Source organism: Pavona decussata, unplaced genomic scaffold, assembly GCF_977016875.1.
Source record: "Pavona decussata unplaced genomic scaffold, jaPavDecu1.1 SCAFFOLD_195, whole genome shotgun sequence".
Lineage (NCBI taxonomy): Eukaryota > Metazoa > Cnidaria > Anthozoa > Scleractinia > Agariciidae > Pavona > Pavona decussata.
The window spans coordinates 203,562-221,056 of NW_028145604.1; the positions used below are offsets into that span (position 1 = coordinate 203,562).

General features: G+C 36.9%; 1 protein-coding gene across 1 annotated transcript; it reads left to right on the forward strand.

The window, feature by feature from the left end:
- The first annotated feature begins 102 nt into the window (after positions 1-102).
- LOC146461551 (F-box/LRR-repeat protein 2-like) lies at positions 103-16,294 on the forward strand. Its single transcript, XM_085086490.1, has 16 exons — positions 103-277; positions 1,430-1,500; positions 4,194-4,248; positions 4,383-4,457; positions 5,010-5,104; positions 5,208-5,276; positions 5,746-5,841; positions 6,453-6,579; positions 7,112-7,186; positions 7,816-7,946; positions 8,319-8,379; positions 9,641-9,685; positions 9,990-10,046; positions 11,193-11,329; positions 12,091-12,166; positions 14,192-16,294. The coding sequence occupies exons 1-16, from the start codon at positions 203-205 to the stop codon at positions 14,297-14,299; spliced, it is 1,353 nt and encodes a 450-aa protein (XP_084942616.1). The 5' UTR covers positions 103-202; the 3' UTR covers positions 14,300-16,294.
- The last annotated feature ends 1,201 nt before the right edge of the window (positions 16,295-17,495 follow it).

A 17,495-nucleotide genomic window follows, 5' to 3' on the forward strand; every position in this document is an offset into this window, starting at 1 on the left:
CCAGTTTCCCTAGCCAATCACAACGAGCGAAGAAGATAGCCTTTTCCAGTCCGTCGTTTCCGGTTGCCACAGGAAGTAAGAATCTCATTACCCACAAATCTCAGAGCGGAGCATCTGGCTGAAGAAAACAAAAAACACAGAGTTGAAGCAACAGCTCTGCGAAGTCTTGTTCGTGTGAACAACGTGAATATCTTCGAAATTCATGTGTTCTAATCACACCAATCATACAAACTATAACCACTCACACTCCAGGGCAAATTCGAGAAGCCGATTTGAGGTAAGCGTTCTAATTTCTCGGCGAAGGATTTTGTTCAGTCGATAATGATGAGCGACTATTCAAACAATAGCTGAACTAGTCGTTTCCTTCTCTCAGTGCAAGAAACATTCACGGGAGGCTAAATTAGTGGTTACTTTTATCCTTTATTCATTGATTCGTTTTGTTCATGACAGTTTCGGTTTTCCCTCGTGATACCATTTTCAAGTCTAGCGCATTTCCTGCCTTGCCTTCTTTTTCGAAAGCTCACAAGTCTTATGTTTTGCCATTTTAATTTTTTGTTTTGGCTTGTTTTTAGTTTCTTTTTGTGGACAAAACTGTCGCTTGGGATGCAACGTGCAAATTAATAAACATTTACCAAAGCATCGCTCTCAGCTCAGTCAACTTTCGAGCTTTTCAATGCAAGGCGCCATGACTTTAGGTTATTAGAGTCTGCGTTCAAAATTCTTGTTGATCGTAGAACCTGCGCCTTTCGACCCAGACTAGAACTTAACTTACATGCGAAGTGTCTACATCGCCTAAGAAAGAAATGCTTATTCTCAGGGCAAATATTGAACCAGTACACTTATTACTGTCTCGTATCTAATCTACCGAGTTTGGAGTTCCCATTTAAGCTCAAGCTTGTTGAACTTGAGTTTTTAAAATAGTAGAATTTCACACATTCCGAGTCCCAAGAAAATTTCCTTCGTGATGTTTTTGAGCTTGAAAAAAAGGTTTATTTAAGTCTACTAAGCAGAAAAAATTACTCTTCAAATGAAGGAAGTATTATTTTAAGAAATTTACTCGGTCGTTTTCATGTTTTACAACGTGGATGATTGAAATTACGTGCGTGAAAAATATCGCACCCACCAGTGTTATGCTAGGACTTTGCAGACATCTGAGATATAAAATATAAGCTTAGACTTAAGAACAGATTGATAAGAACAAATGGCCAAATTTTTCTCCTTCCTTCGTCGAATTTGAACAAGTGTGCATGTTGTATGCAGTGAACACTTCATGTTTTGTGAAATCTCACAATCGATAGAACCTTGCTAAATAACAGCTCGAATTTAGCATAGATAACTCAGGAGCTGTCATATTCTGAATTCTGAAATGGCTGCGTGTTTTGACAACCTTTCGCAAATAGCCTCATAATATTTCCATTCCTATTTTCAGCCATACAATTTCAACGCAAATGAAGACCAAGCTTTAATAAACAAGAAACTTCCAAAGGAACTTATTTTGAGGTAAATTTATCAAAATTGGTATCTAGAAAACTAACGTATTAATTTTAATATACTTGAAACCATGCAACTTTCTCTGGGTAAACGATAATAATATTAAGGATGCAAAATTCTTCATTTAGCACGCTAGAGAATTTCGATATTGATACAAAACAAGGGTTTTATGTTCTCAACAGCTGACTAAAATGCATACCCTGAATTTGCATACCGGTAGCAAAGTACGGTACATTATACATAATTGTTATATTGTGCAAGTGTTGAACTACCGACTCTCTGGTATTATTGTTGTATGATATTTTATCCGAGATTGCTATGTTTCTCTTAACTGTAACTGGTATAAGTTATTTCTCTTCAAGATGTTTTGTGGAACACTGTATTTTGTAATTTTAGTGTTATAATAATTATTGTACATATGTGTGCACCTTTATATATTTTTTAAGTAAAGTGCTTTATGCTTTTTAGCCACCACTTATAGCTAGATGCAGCCAATAATAACAAAGCTGTTGTATTTCAATTTTATGTCTGCTCTATAGCTTAAGGTCATCATGTGACATACTGCAGGTACATGTACTTTTCACCAAATCATGGGATCTAACTTAAAAGGTTTATTATCAGAAAATATACAAAAAGCATATTATCAAAATTGCCCATATGGCCAAATAAGCAAAAAACAATTACGAGTTTTTACAACAATTTAAATGCTTTAAAAAGGGGTTATGTATCCTCTATACAGATCCTTGTAAACTGTTAACTGTGATTGTCTTTATATAGCCCATACTGTTGAACATATTAATAGGGTCATACGAATTCCCAGTTACAAGTTTTGGCAAAAATCTTCTGCAAGAACAAGTTAACAAGTTTTAAAAACAAATTAAAGAAGTTGAATGGCTTCCTGTCACTGGTCTAAAGAGTAAATACTTTTATGTCACTCTCCTCTCTGCAGTTGCGAGCAACATTTAAAGAGATCAATAATTATTTTGATTGCCAACAGCCAAGCTTGTTTGCTTGAGCACTTCAGTAAAGCCTTAAAAACATAACACAAACTCACTTCGTTTTGGGATAAAAATTTGGCCATTGTTCATGGTCGCTTTTAGAACTTAAACTAATATCTAACAAACGGTGAGGTAACAATATGGTATTAAAAGCTCTAGCAAAGGCGAGGGCCGGAAAAAAGGCAAGCTAGAAAATTAAATACAATAATTAAGCAGGCAGAAGACAGGGATGGGGGCGGGTTGATAGCTTGATTTTCTTGAAATCTGAAGTTTAAGGCTTGCAGACTGAGAGGGCGAACTAATGGATACGCCCTCTTATAAAGGGTCTTTGCCTAGCTATAAAAGCGAGGCTAAGTATTTTTACTGTGAGTGAATATTTGGCCAAAAGCCTTGTGATGTTGCAAAAAGGTTATTGTCCTGAGAGTCTCGTAACCATTGTCTCACAACCAACTCACCCCTGTCCCCTGTGAAAAACCTAATAGAGAAGACACCCAGGAGGGAGACAAAAAAGCTTTTATTTGGTCGAAATAAAATCCATTAAAGAGAGAAAAAGAAACAAAATGTATAAGCTATTAATTTTGTAATGATGAACTTTCGTCCTTCACCTGATACTTGACTTGTTTTTAATGACATACATCTCTTTAAGGTGGTTCTTTACCATTTCTTCAGTTTTCACTGGTAGTAATCATATATTATTCTTGATGTTCTGGTTATTTCAGCCCTGTGAAAATATCTGGGTTCAAACATAGTTTCGAGTACCTAAGTCCTTATCCTTTGCTAAAAACACTGTTACAACTGGTAAACCCTGTTTCCATGGCAACCAGTAGATGATACATCTGCTGATTCCTTCACTCCCAGCTAGTTTCAATAAGGGTTTGTCCGAATTTCATGCAGTAAAGTTTCGCTATTTTTTGTGTAAAGAAGAAAGAAACTCCAAAGTATCTCTTCGTAAAGTCAATACATGCCAATATTTTCTGTAATTTTCGTTTTTGCCATTTATTGCAGTTGTCCAATCCATTTATAATTCTCCCTAAGATTTATTGGAGTACAAATACTAGCCAAATCCTAACATTGAGCCAGTTTTCAGAAAAATTCACCATGGTAAACGTATTAAAATGGCCTTGTTTCCCACCCCAGCATAATGAAAATTCACGTATCAGTTAGAAAACTGCTCGCGCTCATGCCATTTTAGTACCCAGTCGCTGCGCGTCAAATAACTGTTTGGAGTCACCTTAAACTGTGAAGAAATCACTTCTATTAATGGAAGCCCTGCAAGCTTTATCAACAGGCTGTGTTGCTATGGAACAGATTAAGGGTGGCTGAACCTTGAAGTACTCTGAGTCCTTGAAGGAATGCATTACATCATCAAATGTGTAATGGAAATTCTTAGGGGTGTGTTATTAAAGAAATCTGGAGGCACTCTCACAAATCAGGTTTTGGAGTTCCTATTCCAAAGTCCACAGTCCACAATCTAATTTTCACCTGTGCGCTTAAAACTGGGTACATGATTAAACATGGCAGTTCATTCTGTTATATTAATAATATTGCAGTCTTGTTATTAATCAGAAAATAATAACTGAGTGAATATTATAAGAGATGTTCAAAATGCTAGTTGCTTACATGTACTGCCATTGGCCTAATAGTTGTGATTTTTTCAAGGTGCATTGAATATTTTGCCTTGTTTTGTTTGTATTGTTTCTTTAGGATTTTTTCATTTCTAGATGTAGTGACTTTGTGTCGCTGTGCACAGGTTTCAAAGGTAAGAAATTTCCTATTAAATAATGTTTTTCTTTTCATTATTGTCGCTTTTCTGCAATGACAGTAAATTTTTCATTTATCCTGTCCGTCTGTTTTGTTTGACTGAACTCTGTATTGTATTTCCAATTCTTTTAGCTATGGAATGTCTTGGCCCTGGATGGAAGCAACTGGCAAAGAGTCGATTTGATGATTTTTCAAAGAGATATAGAGGTGCTGTGAGATCAAAAAATTAATGAGTTAAAAAATGTGATAATAATGTAATGCTAGAATGAGATCCACACTTCTGAGTTACATTATATTTACTAGTTTCTTTGTTTTGTTTTTGTTATCCTAGCGAAGATTTCCTGAGGGATTTTAAATTTCAAAATAAAGAAAGAAAAGCCTTCTCTTCCTGAAAATAATCCCTTTACAGAGGCAAACATAATATATTACAAAACTAATCCCCTAGAATCTCAGACGTAAACTTCCTTATGCCAATGAGATGTTTTGCTGTCCCCCACCCTCTCCCCTCTCAATGTGAGCATATTTGCCTTTGAATACAAACAAACCAATGGTCTAGCTTTATGCAGTGAGTGTCAAGCTGTTTTAAACAATTTTTAGTGTTAGGCTAACTATTTATATGGTCAAGCTAAACCGATAAGTCAACCCAAAAAAGGTTTCAAAATCGTGAATGTCAGCTTGGAAATATTTTGCACTGAATATACTTTATTTTTCTGAGTTATTTAGTTTTTCTCTTATTGTTGTCATGTTATTATTTTACAGGAGATTGTAGTGCTTAATTTGTCCAGAAGATGTGTAGGTTTTCTGAGGAGTTTGAGCCTAAAGGGATGTAAGAGTGTAGGAGATGGAGCTTTAAGGTAACAAGAAAATGTTATGTTCAACATAACTATGCTTTATATCTGGATTCATATTTTTCAAATTAATTGGATAACCCCTTGCTTTTCTAATTTTACATTTCAGAATATTCGCTCAGCAATGTAAAAATATTGAAGAATTATGTTTGGAGGGATGTAAAAGAATATCAGATAGGTATGTCATCTCATATACAGCTGGCAGTCTGTGTGTAGTATAGAGACAACTAGCACCAAGTAAAACTTAATGATATCAAATATTTAGTGTTGATGTTGACCCACCCTGACAAATGTATTTCTCAAGTGTTAGTTCCCAGTATTCACAGTAAGCCATGACAGCAATATCCACAGTCCATTAGTAAGATGCATGCAAGAAGCAGTTTTACATTGTATTTGCTTGTTGCACTTCTGTGGAACAGCGGTGGAACTGTTTGGAAATGCATGTAGAGAAATCAATAATTAATTTTTAGGTTTAGTCTGATGTGAGGTAGAGTTCAGAGTGAGATAAATTTCTGGTTGGTAGGCTTCCTACTTCCTCTGTTTCACAGACATGTATCAACACACAGTCAGTGTTGCTGGTAACCTGGATTTTAACATAAGTTTCCAGTAAAGGTCTATGTATAATATATTTTTCTTTCTGTTTTCAGTACTGCCATTAGTCTTAGCAACTACAGTGGGCGACTGAAAAGATTAGATGTATCATCTTGTCATCAAATCACAGATAACTCTCTTAGTGCTTTAAGGTACATAGTTACATAATTTATTTGTTAAAGCAGGTTGGTAGAGGGCAGCCTTCAACTGATGTGGACCTGCTATAACTACATGTAAAAAATTAGAAAAAAATAGATTAAAGAAGAAAGAAAAAATCCTTAATTCCATTAAAATCTAAGTGAGAGATCAAGATTATTACCTTAGAATGATTTAATAGAAGTGCCACAAGTTTATTAGTCCCTGATAGTGAAGGGTTTTATTTTTACCCTCTTAGAATAAAGTTACTCACCATGACCAGCAAGAAAATGTCAAAATTAAGATAAATGAGATTTAACGATATGTAACAAGACAGATGTGAGGATTTGGACCAAAAAAATGAAAGATTCAAACCAATGGAACTGAACATTAACACAATTTCTAAAATTTCAAACTTACTAAATATAAACTTACACACATCTGAACAAAATTTCTCTGTGAGCAATGTATAAACAGTATGTAAAAAAACAGTATTATGAAGAAAAAAAAGGTACATGTAACAAGCAAGGAAACTAATTATATCTAAAAACAACTCTGTATAAGCCAACATAGAGTTATACAATCAACAAAATTATGATGCCGTTAACTGTTTTCATTTGTTTTTCAGTAAGGGCTGTTCTAGGTTGGAGTACATAAATGTTTCCTGGTGCACACAAATATCCTCTCATGGTCTGAAATTACTGGCTCAAGGCTGTCATAACCTGCTTGTTTTTATAGCGGAAGGATGTTGTTTGGTAAGAAAGATGGCTAGAATACTTGGTGCAACACTGTGCTGTGTAAACAGTGCAAGTGCACCCCAGAATTTGTCGCACATACATGTACATGTCACACTACTGTATGTACAACACCTCCAAACCTGAGAATTATGAGTAGTATCTGGGATGGACACATGTGGTAACTTTGATTACCTGCAGGGCAAGAAGGTTCAAGTTTGTGTCACTGTTTTTGTCAATAAATAATGAATTATTGAATAACTAACATAAGCAAGATGCTATCATTTACATGTAGTTATTTGGCTGTAACATGGGAGTCATTGAACTGAGTTGTTTATTTGACTTACAGGTTGTGGTTATTGATCATCCATTTTTCTACCGCAGTACAGGTGCAACTATTTTAGGGGTCAATGGTTTCCAGCTAAATTCCAGGCATTTAAGTCACACCTGGAAAAATTCCATCCCCCCTGACATGTTTGTAGTGCATATTATTAATGATCATTATTTATTGTGATATTTCTATTGTTTATTGAAACCAAGATTCACTTTGCAGATAACAGATGAAGGCATTTATCATCTTACAAAAAGCTGCAGCAAACTACGGTCAATTAAGTTGAAAACTTGTGAGGTAATAAGTTCACGAGTGTATTACAGTAGTTGTCACACATTGATGTTGATAATAAATCAACAGATATACAAGAGAAGCTTGCTTAATAAAATAGAAGAGAGAAAATGTTCATGGGACAAAGAAAAAGAAGACAAAATCTGAGGCCCATCAAATGTACGCAAGTTACAATTGCTTAGCTTATTGACTGAGTAGAAGGGTTGTAAACAAATTGAATTGATCAATTGAACAATTCTTAAAGTGCAAGCATACAAACAAAGAGAAAATAAAAAAAATTGGGATCTGACTTGAACTTGACTCAGGCTCAAAGTTGACTCATGCAACAACAACAACTTTATTTAAGTGTCAATATCTTTAGCTTGTAAACAGCTAATTGGGGACACTAAAAATAATTTTAAAAAAGGGATAAACAGGTGATTAAATAATTATATTAAATTATGTGTAAACTAGTCCTTAAGCCAAGTATGAATGGGGATTTAAGTGTTCAACAATTTATGAGACCAGGATATCCTTTACCTGTGATTACTGGGAGGCATGAAACTTAGGCAACCCCACAACTTAATGTAGGTACACTGTATGATGAGTAGCTGCCAAGGAACTACAGTAGTAACAAGGTTTCTTTGATACTTTAGAACATTAAGGATGGTTCCGTTAAGGCAATCAGTGAGCACTGCAAAGACTTAATGTTACTCTGTGTGTCTGGATGCATGCAGTTAACTGATTTATCACTTCAATATCTGGGAAACAATAGTCATGAACTTAGGTGAGTGGAGTGTTCACTATACAGTGTTGTGTTATTTTCTTGCTTTCATTTAGCTAGAACATATGTCCGACTAAAGCATAATTTAAGCCAGTCAATTTTGGCACTATAGAAATAACCATCAAGATATGTGATGTTGTGATGTGCAAAGCTATGAGTACACACATTTGCATCATAGGGCATTGACCACATAGCAAATTCCAATTCAAGGATAGCTTTTAATGTAAAACAAAAAAAAAGTAATGACTTTTTGAAAACTAGTTTGCAAATTCTCAGAAGTTACATCAAATGAAGCAAGAAAACTGTAAATTACTACAGCCTGCAAGCTGCAGTAAATACAGCTGTCAATGAACTCTCATCTCTTTTGTGTTACAGAACATTAGAAGCAGCCCAGTGTTCACAGTTTACAGATGCAGGATTTCAAGCTCTCTGCAGGGTAAGGAGTTTACATCTTAACTGAGAAATCCTGTGGTGAACTAGTAGGGTTAGATTTATTACTAAGAACTTAACTGTTATTATAATTATTAACTATTATCACGTGCGGATTGAAGAAACAGTCAGAAAATTCAAGATAGTAATTTCTTTCTGGGCATGGAAAACATGCTAAATTTTATGTGATGGTACACTAACAGTAGGTAAATTGATGAAAAAACAAAATCATAGGTACATACCTACATCATTATTTTATTTGTTGAAAAAATAATGTAGACTTTTATTAGTTCAAGACATAACATGCATCATACTGGTTAGTGCTTAATATAGCAGTGGTAGTGGTAATATAGCAGTAAGTAGTGGTTAGTGCATAAAGGGAAAGTATGATGCAAATTTGATGTCATTTCAAAACCCAAAAATGTTTGTCTGTCAACAGAAACATAAAAGTTTTGTTATAAATCATCACCCTAGTGCAATAAAACTGTTGATTAGTGCCTCTGGCTAGAGACAGAGTAGGTCGGAATGGACTGAAACTTGAAAAATGTTAGGCTAACGTTTTTTAAGTTCTCACATTTTTGTTTTCAAAATGCCCTAGAACAGATGACAAGTTGTTCTTTTCAAGAATCGAGTTGATCTCTTTCCTATTGTTGTTCTAAAATTGTTTTGTAGCGATGTGAAGGTCTTATTTCACCATATTTAACCAAACAGGTCAAAACCCCCATGAGACTATGAGACTTCCCCTTTAATATAGCACTTACAGTAGTTGTGAGGATAACATTTTAAGAGTTTTCAGGCCGTTTCATGTTTTTGTGTACATGTATTGGTTCCTTAAAATATCCATATTCCCCACCCCTCCCCCCACAGGAGGGATAGGAAATTCCAGGGTTGGGGGGGGGGAGGGGTCCTCAACGACCAAAAATTTAAAGGAAAGTGTGCAGCTAAATTAGAATATCCAGAGGGGTACCAGGGGGTCTTAGAGAAAATTCCTTCTGAGGGAAAGGTATGGATAATTATTTTCTGGAACTACACAGTTAAGTACTGGTTGATTCTAATGAGAAACAGAAACTGGCATCTTAACAAACAATTTATCAATGCTGCAATGAGCACAACCCAAAAATGTCAAAACTCATGCGAGTAGTGACATTCACACCTGTCTGGACAGTGTTGTTGATTATAATTATTATAAGTAAAGATGAGCGTGTGATATGTGATTGTATGGAGTTTGCTCAATTATGTGATGGTAGTTTTGTTTTGTTTCTTGTTAGGGTTGTAACAACCTTCAGCGACTGGACTTGGAAGAATGTGTTCTGGTGAGAGATTCTATTCTAGATATTGTACAGAAACATAAGATATTGAACAGGGAACACAATCATTAATGACTGGATAAAACAATGTTTGAAACATCTTTTTAGTTGCTATCTTGAAATGCTTGTGACCAATGTGGTAAACAAAACAGTGACTATTTTCACACTGTAAAAATTAATTTCAAGTGTATTATTGCTATCAAAATTAAATGCAGATCATTTGATTGGAAAACTAAGTGCAAACTAAGTGGATGATGTGGTATGTGGTTTTAATGCCAGGAATTTTTTTATTTCCCTTTCTTTCCTTTAGATCACAGACTCAACATTGAATCACTTATCCCTCTGGTGTTCAGGGTTACAAAAACTTGTGAGTGTGATGCATGTCAATAATAGTTATAATAATAATATTGCACCTGTATAAACTCAAAACGTTTGGGGATACTGATTTAGGCATTTCAGCCTGGACAAGAAGCACAACACCTTGAAAACACTAACTGTATTGTGGTAACTCTCAACTTTGACCACTGGTATCAATCTCTGACCAAAACTTGGCCAAAGGCAGCAGTGCAGATGTGATGAGTCGAATTCCTCTCTAAGGTATAACCTAGTAACCTTTTTTGCATTTGACTGTCAAGATAAAGCATTGATCAAAAGTCTGTCAGTAGTTCAGCAAGCAGTCTTCATACTTCTTTTGTTCTTTTATTTAATTAATTTTTTTTTTTGTACATTTAACTTCCATCTGTGGAACACATGCAGGAGTCCATTAGTTGTGACAATAGTAGTCACTTAAACTGATCACCTTTGGTTGTAATTCTTTAATGTACACCCTGTATAAGATGCAACAGCTAGACCCAGGGGGCGGGGTACTCGGGTATAAACGTGACGGGGGGGCAGGGCCTAATATTTTGCACCCAAAAAAAATGCATGGACCTTACATTGTGCACCCAAAAAAATACAAGACTGCCAGCGATGAAAGTTATTGTGTTCGCAAAGATACCGATGATCAGGCCGATTATAAGCTTGTGTAATAGATGAGTCATGGAGAGAAGTAAATGACGTCTCAGTTTACAAAGTGTCGTTGTCTTCATTCCCATTGGTGTTTGCCGGTGTTCCACAGCTGCCTGGAAATTCTGCTGATCATTCGAATCATGCTTTCGGATCTTGCGGGAACTTTGGCTTGAATTGCGTAAGAACTATTAGCCTGGCGGAAATTCAAACCCAAAAAAATAAGTGCAGATTTTTTAGACCCAAAAAAATACGTCGGACCCCCCTCCCCCGGCACGTTTATACCCCAGTATCCCCCCTGGGCAGCTAGACAGACTACTGTGCCTCTGAAATAATGTTTAGACTGAGTTTTTCATTTAACTCTTTTATGTTTGCGTTATCAGTAACTTTTACAACTTGTGGCATTAGATTGATAGCAGATGAAAAGTTTCAGTACATAAATACAGTATACAAAAACCCATAACATCAACAAGGCACAATCGTCATTACTTTGTTTTTCCTTCTTCAGAGTCTTTCTCACTGTGAGTTGATCACTGACGAAGGCATCAGACACTTTTGTGCGAGTCCATGTGCTGTTGACCACATTGAGGAACTAGAATTGGATAACTGCCCACTCATCACTGATAATGCCTTAGACTACCTAACGTGAGTGTCATTCTTAAAGCCCACACTTACATGTACCATATCACAATAAAAAGCACGACTTAAGACTGTCTGCACAAACGTATCTATTTGATCATGTTTTCTTTGTATTCAGTCTTTTTGTTACAGATAATTACACCTGAGAGACAATCAATATTGACCAATTTGGTTACGCACTGACTGCATAATACTTACAGGGGATAGATCAAGCAGACAGCCATTTATTCCAACTATAATAAAGCACATAATTCAACGGCCAGGAACCAAAGACTGGCTGCACATACAACAACAACTGCAACTGCAATCACCATGTAGACAAGCCTTGCTTTTCAGAATTATTATTCACCATTTTTTGTTTAAACTTCCCAACAATAAGCTAATGACAGCAAAGTTAATTTTTATCTCCAGGAACAAAACAGATTGTAATGGAAGTATTTTATTTGACTATAAAAGTGACAGCAACTACAGTCGAAGCTCTTCTTGTGACAACTCTCGTAAGCGACCAGCTCAAGTTACGACCACTTTTTCCAATTCCCAAGGTGGTCTCTTACGAGAGCTTCGACTGTAGAAGCGAAACCTTCAAGTTGCTGTCAATTTTTTGTGTGTGCAGAGTCATCATCATCATCATTATTGTAATGTACTTCACATGTACACAACAACTTTACAATATTTCTAGGTAATGAGCAAACTCAAAACGCTACTCTTTTAGTCCATTGACACGGAAAGAGACAGGAAGTGCTTTTTTTTTTTAATTATTATTTCAGTAATTGCCATCAACTTAAAAGAGTAGAGCTCTTCGACTGCCAGCTGATCACAAAAGCAGGAACAAGAAAGCTGAGAGTAACTATTGGATTTTCTTTGTTCATTTTATTTCACATCTGTTATGTCAGGAAACTTTTCAGTGTCACTGCTAATTGGCATGACAACTGCCTCAGTTCACATGATTGTCTGCGTTATGGGACATGACTGCTGCCTTAGTTCACGTGATCGTCTGCTTTATGGCACGTGACTACTGCCTTCGTTCATTTGGTCTTCTCGCTGATGACAAGATTTATTGTTTCTATTCTATTACCTGTTGTTTCGTTCTCCAATCACAGACCTCGTCTGGAACGGTACGGGGTAGCCCCACGTCTTACCTTGTATTTTCCATGTGATGACCTCTAATTTGTAATGTGCTTTTAAGGTGACTCGACCCAGTTATTTTTTGGCGGTACCACCCTACTTTGAAGCTCTCTGGTATCCCCACCTTTACTTTTATCGTAAGTGTTACGCAGAATGTATAACATATGGTTCAATCTACAATACAGCAAATTAAAATTGGCGATCGGAGTAAATGTCACGTGGTTACAGTGCCACGCCCCTTTGAGGTCTGACTCGAAATTTTGCTGTTGCCGGCTTTTTTTCTAAAAAATCTCTCGGCTACACATAGTGCGCATTAGTGCCTTGCGCTGAACAGAGATTCAACAAAATCGCAAAGACCCAATTCGAGAAATTTAGCGCTTTTCAAATTAAAGTCATGATTTATGTAAAAATGATAAGCAAACTTTACACGATTATATCTAATAAACTATGAGATTTATTCCTTTATTTTGGGGATCTTTATTACAGATGGGTCCTTGCAAGTCAGCAAAAAACTCTAGGGTCTTGTAAATGGGCGCGACTTCGAGCAATGTAAACATATAGAAATGATAGTTTTAGCTATTTGTTGACGCTTGTGAGCGTTTCAGAGTTCTTCTCACAAAAAAAGCATTATCTTAAAAATTGGTAGTTTTTTTTCCTTCAAATTTTTTTCATAGGCAAGCGTGGTCATTGCACGCGTGCTGAACAAGAATCCGGGTAGTAAGTTAATCAATTGTGGCCCTGAAAAAATTTGAAGGAAAAAAAACTACGAATTTTTAAGAAAATGCTTTTTTTGTGAGAAGAACTCTGAAACGCTGACAAGCGTCAACAAATGGCTAAAACTATCATTTCTATATGTTTGCATTGCTCGAAATCGCGCCCATTTACAAGGCCCTAAAGCTTTTTGCTGACTTGCAAGGACCCATCTGTAATAAAGATCCCCAAAATAAAGGAATAAATCTCATAGTTTATTAGATATAATCGTGTAAAGTTTGCTTATCATTTTTACATAAATTATGACCTAAATTTGGAGAGCGCAAAATTTCTCGAATTGGGTCTTTGTTATTTTGTTGAAACTCTCTTCAGCGCAAGGCACTAATGCGCACTATGTGTAGCCGAGAGATTTTTACGAAAAAAAGCCGGCAACAGCAAAATTTCGAGTCAGACCTCAAAGGGGCGTGGCACTATAACCACGTGACATTTACTCCGATCGCCAAATTTTTTTCGCTATATGGTAGATTGATCTATATGTTATCCATTCTATGTTTTACACTTTCGATAAAAGTAAAGGTGGGGATACCAGAGAGCTTCAAAGTAGGGTGGTACCGCCAAAAAATAACTGGGTCGAGTCACCTTAAGGGGGTGTTTCAATTGGCCAGAAATTGCCTCGTGGTATTCCTTTTTAGTGTAATTCAGTTGCAATATCGGACAGCTTGTGACTCAAGAAATTCAAGGTTTAATTTCCAATTCTAGAGCTTCAAAATTCCTGATATAAGGGCTTAGGTGCGATCCTTCTGTGTGTTCACGTGACAGAAAAAGACCAGTAAAAGGCAGCCTTCATGTAATCTTACTTGGTAATCTGCCCTGTTTCGCGTCCCTCGTTTTGTTTTCTACGTGGTGACATGCATTTTTCCGACATATTGGCAATCTGTCAAAACACAATCTATACGCTGTCGCGTAAATTTTCCATATTTTCTGAATGAATGCACGTGACATGTATTTTATTTTTATTTTTTTTTTTTGCAGGCTCATCTACCAGACCTCAAAGTACATGAATACTTTGCTCCTGTCACCCCTCCCCCCAGTGTAGGCGGTGGGCGACAGAGAATGTGCCGTTGCTGCGTTATGTTATAGTGCTGTATTATAAACTCAAGCAAACAAATTTCTCGTACTTGCTTCTTCGGTTTTCAGGTTTTTTGTTCTTTGTAAAGACAGCAAACCTTTCACTTTGCTTAACTTGTCCACAAATGCAGTTGAACCACATCGTATCAATAAGGAGTTTAGATAGGAAATGACTGCGAGAGATGTTGTAAAGGTTTCAACAACAAGTAGTCCCACTAACGGGACGGTTATCAGGCGGGATTCCACTGACATGTTTCGTACAACTTTTGTCGCAGCTCGGTTAATCTGTATTTTTCAGGAAACGTTTACTTAAGTATCTCTTCCAACGTTTTGTTTTGCTTGGAGCAACAAATCTAGATTTTGCGCTGCTTGACAGAAAAGTTGCACAAAGCAAAGTCTTGTTGTTTCACTTGTCAAAAAATATATAACTTTTCTTCGTCTTGAGGAACCAGTTTCGCAAGGGCTTCTGGGGTATTGCCCTCTCCTCACCTGAATGGGTAGTTCACTTAATTTACTTAATGTCTCAAATAACCAGTCGAAGTTCCCAAGAAAAAAGTCGTTTATCGGCATGCCTAAAGGATTTTAGCTAACTGTTTTTTTTTTAAGAGTGTTTTATTCGAACCAGGCTTTTTAGCTAGAAATGGAAAATTGGGTGGCCTAGAAACACGTGTCTCTTAAAACTTAAATGATGAAGTGAAATTTCACATTTTTTTTTTCAAAAAGTGGGCTTCCACAGGACGCCTGTAGACTTTTCTGGTTAAAACCTTGATTATGTATCTCACAAACCGTTTTCACGACCGGTGATGTAAGGAATCGTATGGGTTTTTTTAATTGTTGCGTTTGCTTGTGATAGAAATTTAAGTTTTAAATGCCATTTTAATTCTCGCGAAATTCATGTAAATATTATAATTAACTTTAAACAGCGTTTCCGCTTTTTAAGGTGCTGTAACGAAAATTATCGTAGGTATTTTGGGTAAAGGTAACGTTGATAAAATAGTGATTTGTTGCGGCGACTTTGTTTATAGTGTTAGCGAGCATTTTATTGTACATAAAGCAGAGCCAATCTGGTCTAATTTATTTAATTTTCAATTTCAATATTATAGCAGGTGTTGATGTCCAAGGTTACGTTTTTCATTCTTGTTAGTGGGGATATAGAATTTAAAGTCGTGTTGTTTTTAGGGAATCATAAAACTTCCATCTCTGTACTTGAGTTTGTTGTCCGGCAATCGTTACAGTCCATAGTGTCTTCGAATGGGTATTGGGAAATCCTGTTTTTTACGAGGTTTTGCTATTGAAGCCTCGACTGTTCGACGCCTTAGGTCTAACCTCGTGGGAACATACCCGACCCTCCCACCCCACCCCCGGCATTGAAAAAAAACATCGTTATGCACCATTGCTCACTGTGTATAATGACCTGTAGAGAACTAATTTTTCATTGGTTTATAAAAGTGCTAACTGATTGCACCGTAAATCGTGTGTTCTTTTATAGTATGTGGTGTACCGGATCGGTGGCTATCGGATCTGACATGGGTGGTCACACAATGTTATGTTCCAGTTCTTTAAGATTGCGTGACTTCCCAAATAACCGTTACCAAGGAAGCAGTTGTCCTGCCGCAGCGCTGAGGGCGCTGTGTTTGTGATTTTATAATATCGCTGTTGTCTGTTTAACATGCCATGTGACATGGTCTGTGACCATAGCTAACTCCAGTTCCCTGCCGGTCAGGAAAAGTCGTGTTAAGTAGCTCCGATGAGTTGTGGTTATGTTCCTTTCCAGTTGTTGCCAACAACCCAAAACTATTCCGACCGTGACGGTTGGCAAGCTTTAAACGTGATAACTGGTAATAAAAAGATCGAGTCCATCAGCCAGGTAGAAGCCTTGTTTCAGTTTTTGTGTTGTAGGAAGTATGATTGCAGTTCAACAGATGACTCTGTCGTTAGGTTGTCCATGAAGTATGATTGTGAACAGGGAATTTAAATTAAAAAATAAATTTAAGGTAAAGAACTTAATCTTTGTGTTTTTTATAGGCTGTAACCTCGGAGTCCCAGGGGTAGAAAGTGGGCAAGAGGAAGAAGCCGAAACGGGGGGGGGGGGGGGGGGGAATTCCTTGCGCTACTTTCTCAACAAATTAGAAGTAAAATCAAACCAACAGCGACTTCCTGGCACACGTTTCGCTCCGTTTGATGTCATTTGTAAACGTGCACTTTATTTGAGTTTTGATTGGTTCATAGTGTTGTTTATGTCTGTCTGTTATGGCCCCCGTAAATGTATTGTATTGGCTGTTGTCGACACAAGGGTTTTTTCTTTTTTTAATTTGGACACCGGTTATTGCTACATTAAAAAGCATACATTTTAAAAGCAACAGTATGATGTTTAACGTCATCAGTTTAGGCACGAAAATCATGCATTCACAACATTGTCTTACAGGCCGGGTTGTTAAAAAGGGTAGACTTAAATAAACAAGGTTATTAGTTATGGAACGGTTTTTTTTTTTGTTTTTTTTTTTAATCTCAACGAAAATTTATGTTGCAAGGAAGCCTAGGTTAAGGTTAACTGTTAGTCTTTGAAATATCGCATCGTTTCTCTTAAAAACGAAACTAGAGGCAATTTATATCGTATCACGGTCTAATCATCTAGAAACGGGAAAGGAGGAGGGCAGATTTCTCAGAGTCCCTCCTTTAATTTTCCTCCCAACCTTTGTTTCTTGACCTCTTTCTTGGACAATGTTGGAAGTTGTTCGTGTTCCCAGTCACTTTGCGGATGGGGGAATAATTTAATTGTTAGGGAGTGTTCATTATTTATGGGGAGGGGGGGGGCTGGCAAATGGGGAAACGGAACGTTTGTATCCCCCTCAATGATGAAGGATAACTTTTTTGCCCCCCCCCCCCCCCCCATGATGCATTTATTATCAAACCATACGCTCATCCTCCACTTAGTGCTTTACTCGCCTGCCTTTTGCTTGCTCCACCAGCCTATGTATGACGTCAGAAATTAAAGAGGTTCGCGACGGCCCTTATTGTAGATCCGTGAAATGTCAACAAGGTTGACCGACGTAAAGTCTGTCTACTTTTTCTTCTTTTTTATTTTTTCCGACCGGCAAACCGTCGGAGAAAAGAGAATTTTAACGGATGCTCGCAGCAAATACAAAGACGGCTGCAACAAAGCTCGAAGGCTACGCGTGTTGCTACCTTGTTGTATGTAATTTTTTGT

Bases quoted from the DNA above. Each gene is read 5' to 3' on its own strand.
- LOC146461551 (XM_085086490.1), top strand. From the start codon at position 203: ATGTGTTCTAATCACACCAATCATACAAACTATAACCACTCACACTCC. The intron at 5,105-5,207 runs GTAACAAGAAAA...TTTACATTTCAG, and splicing joins GTAGGAGATGGAGCTTTAAG to AATATTCGCTCAGCAATGTA. The intron at 6,580-7,111 runs GTAAGAAAGATG...TTCACTTTGCAG, and splicing joins TAGCGGAAGGATGTTGTTTG to ATAACAGATGAAGGCATTTA.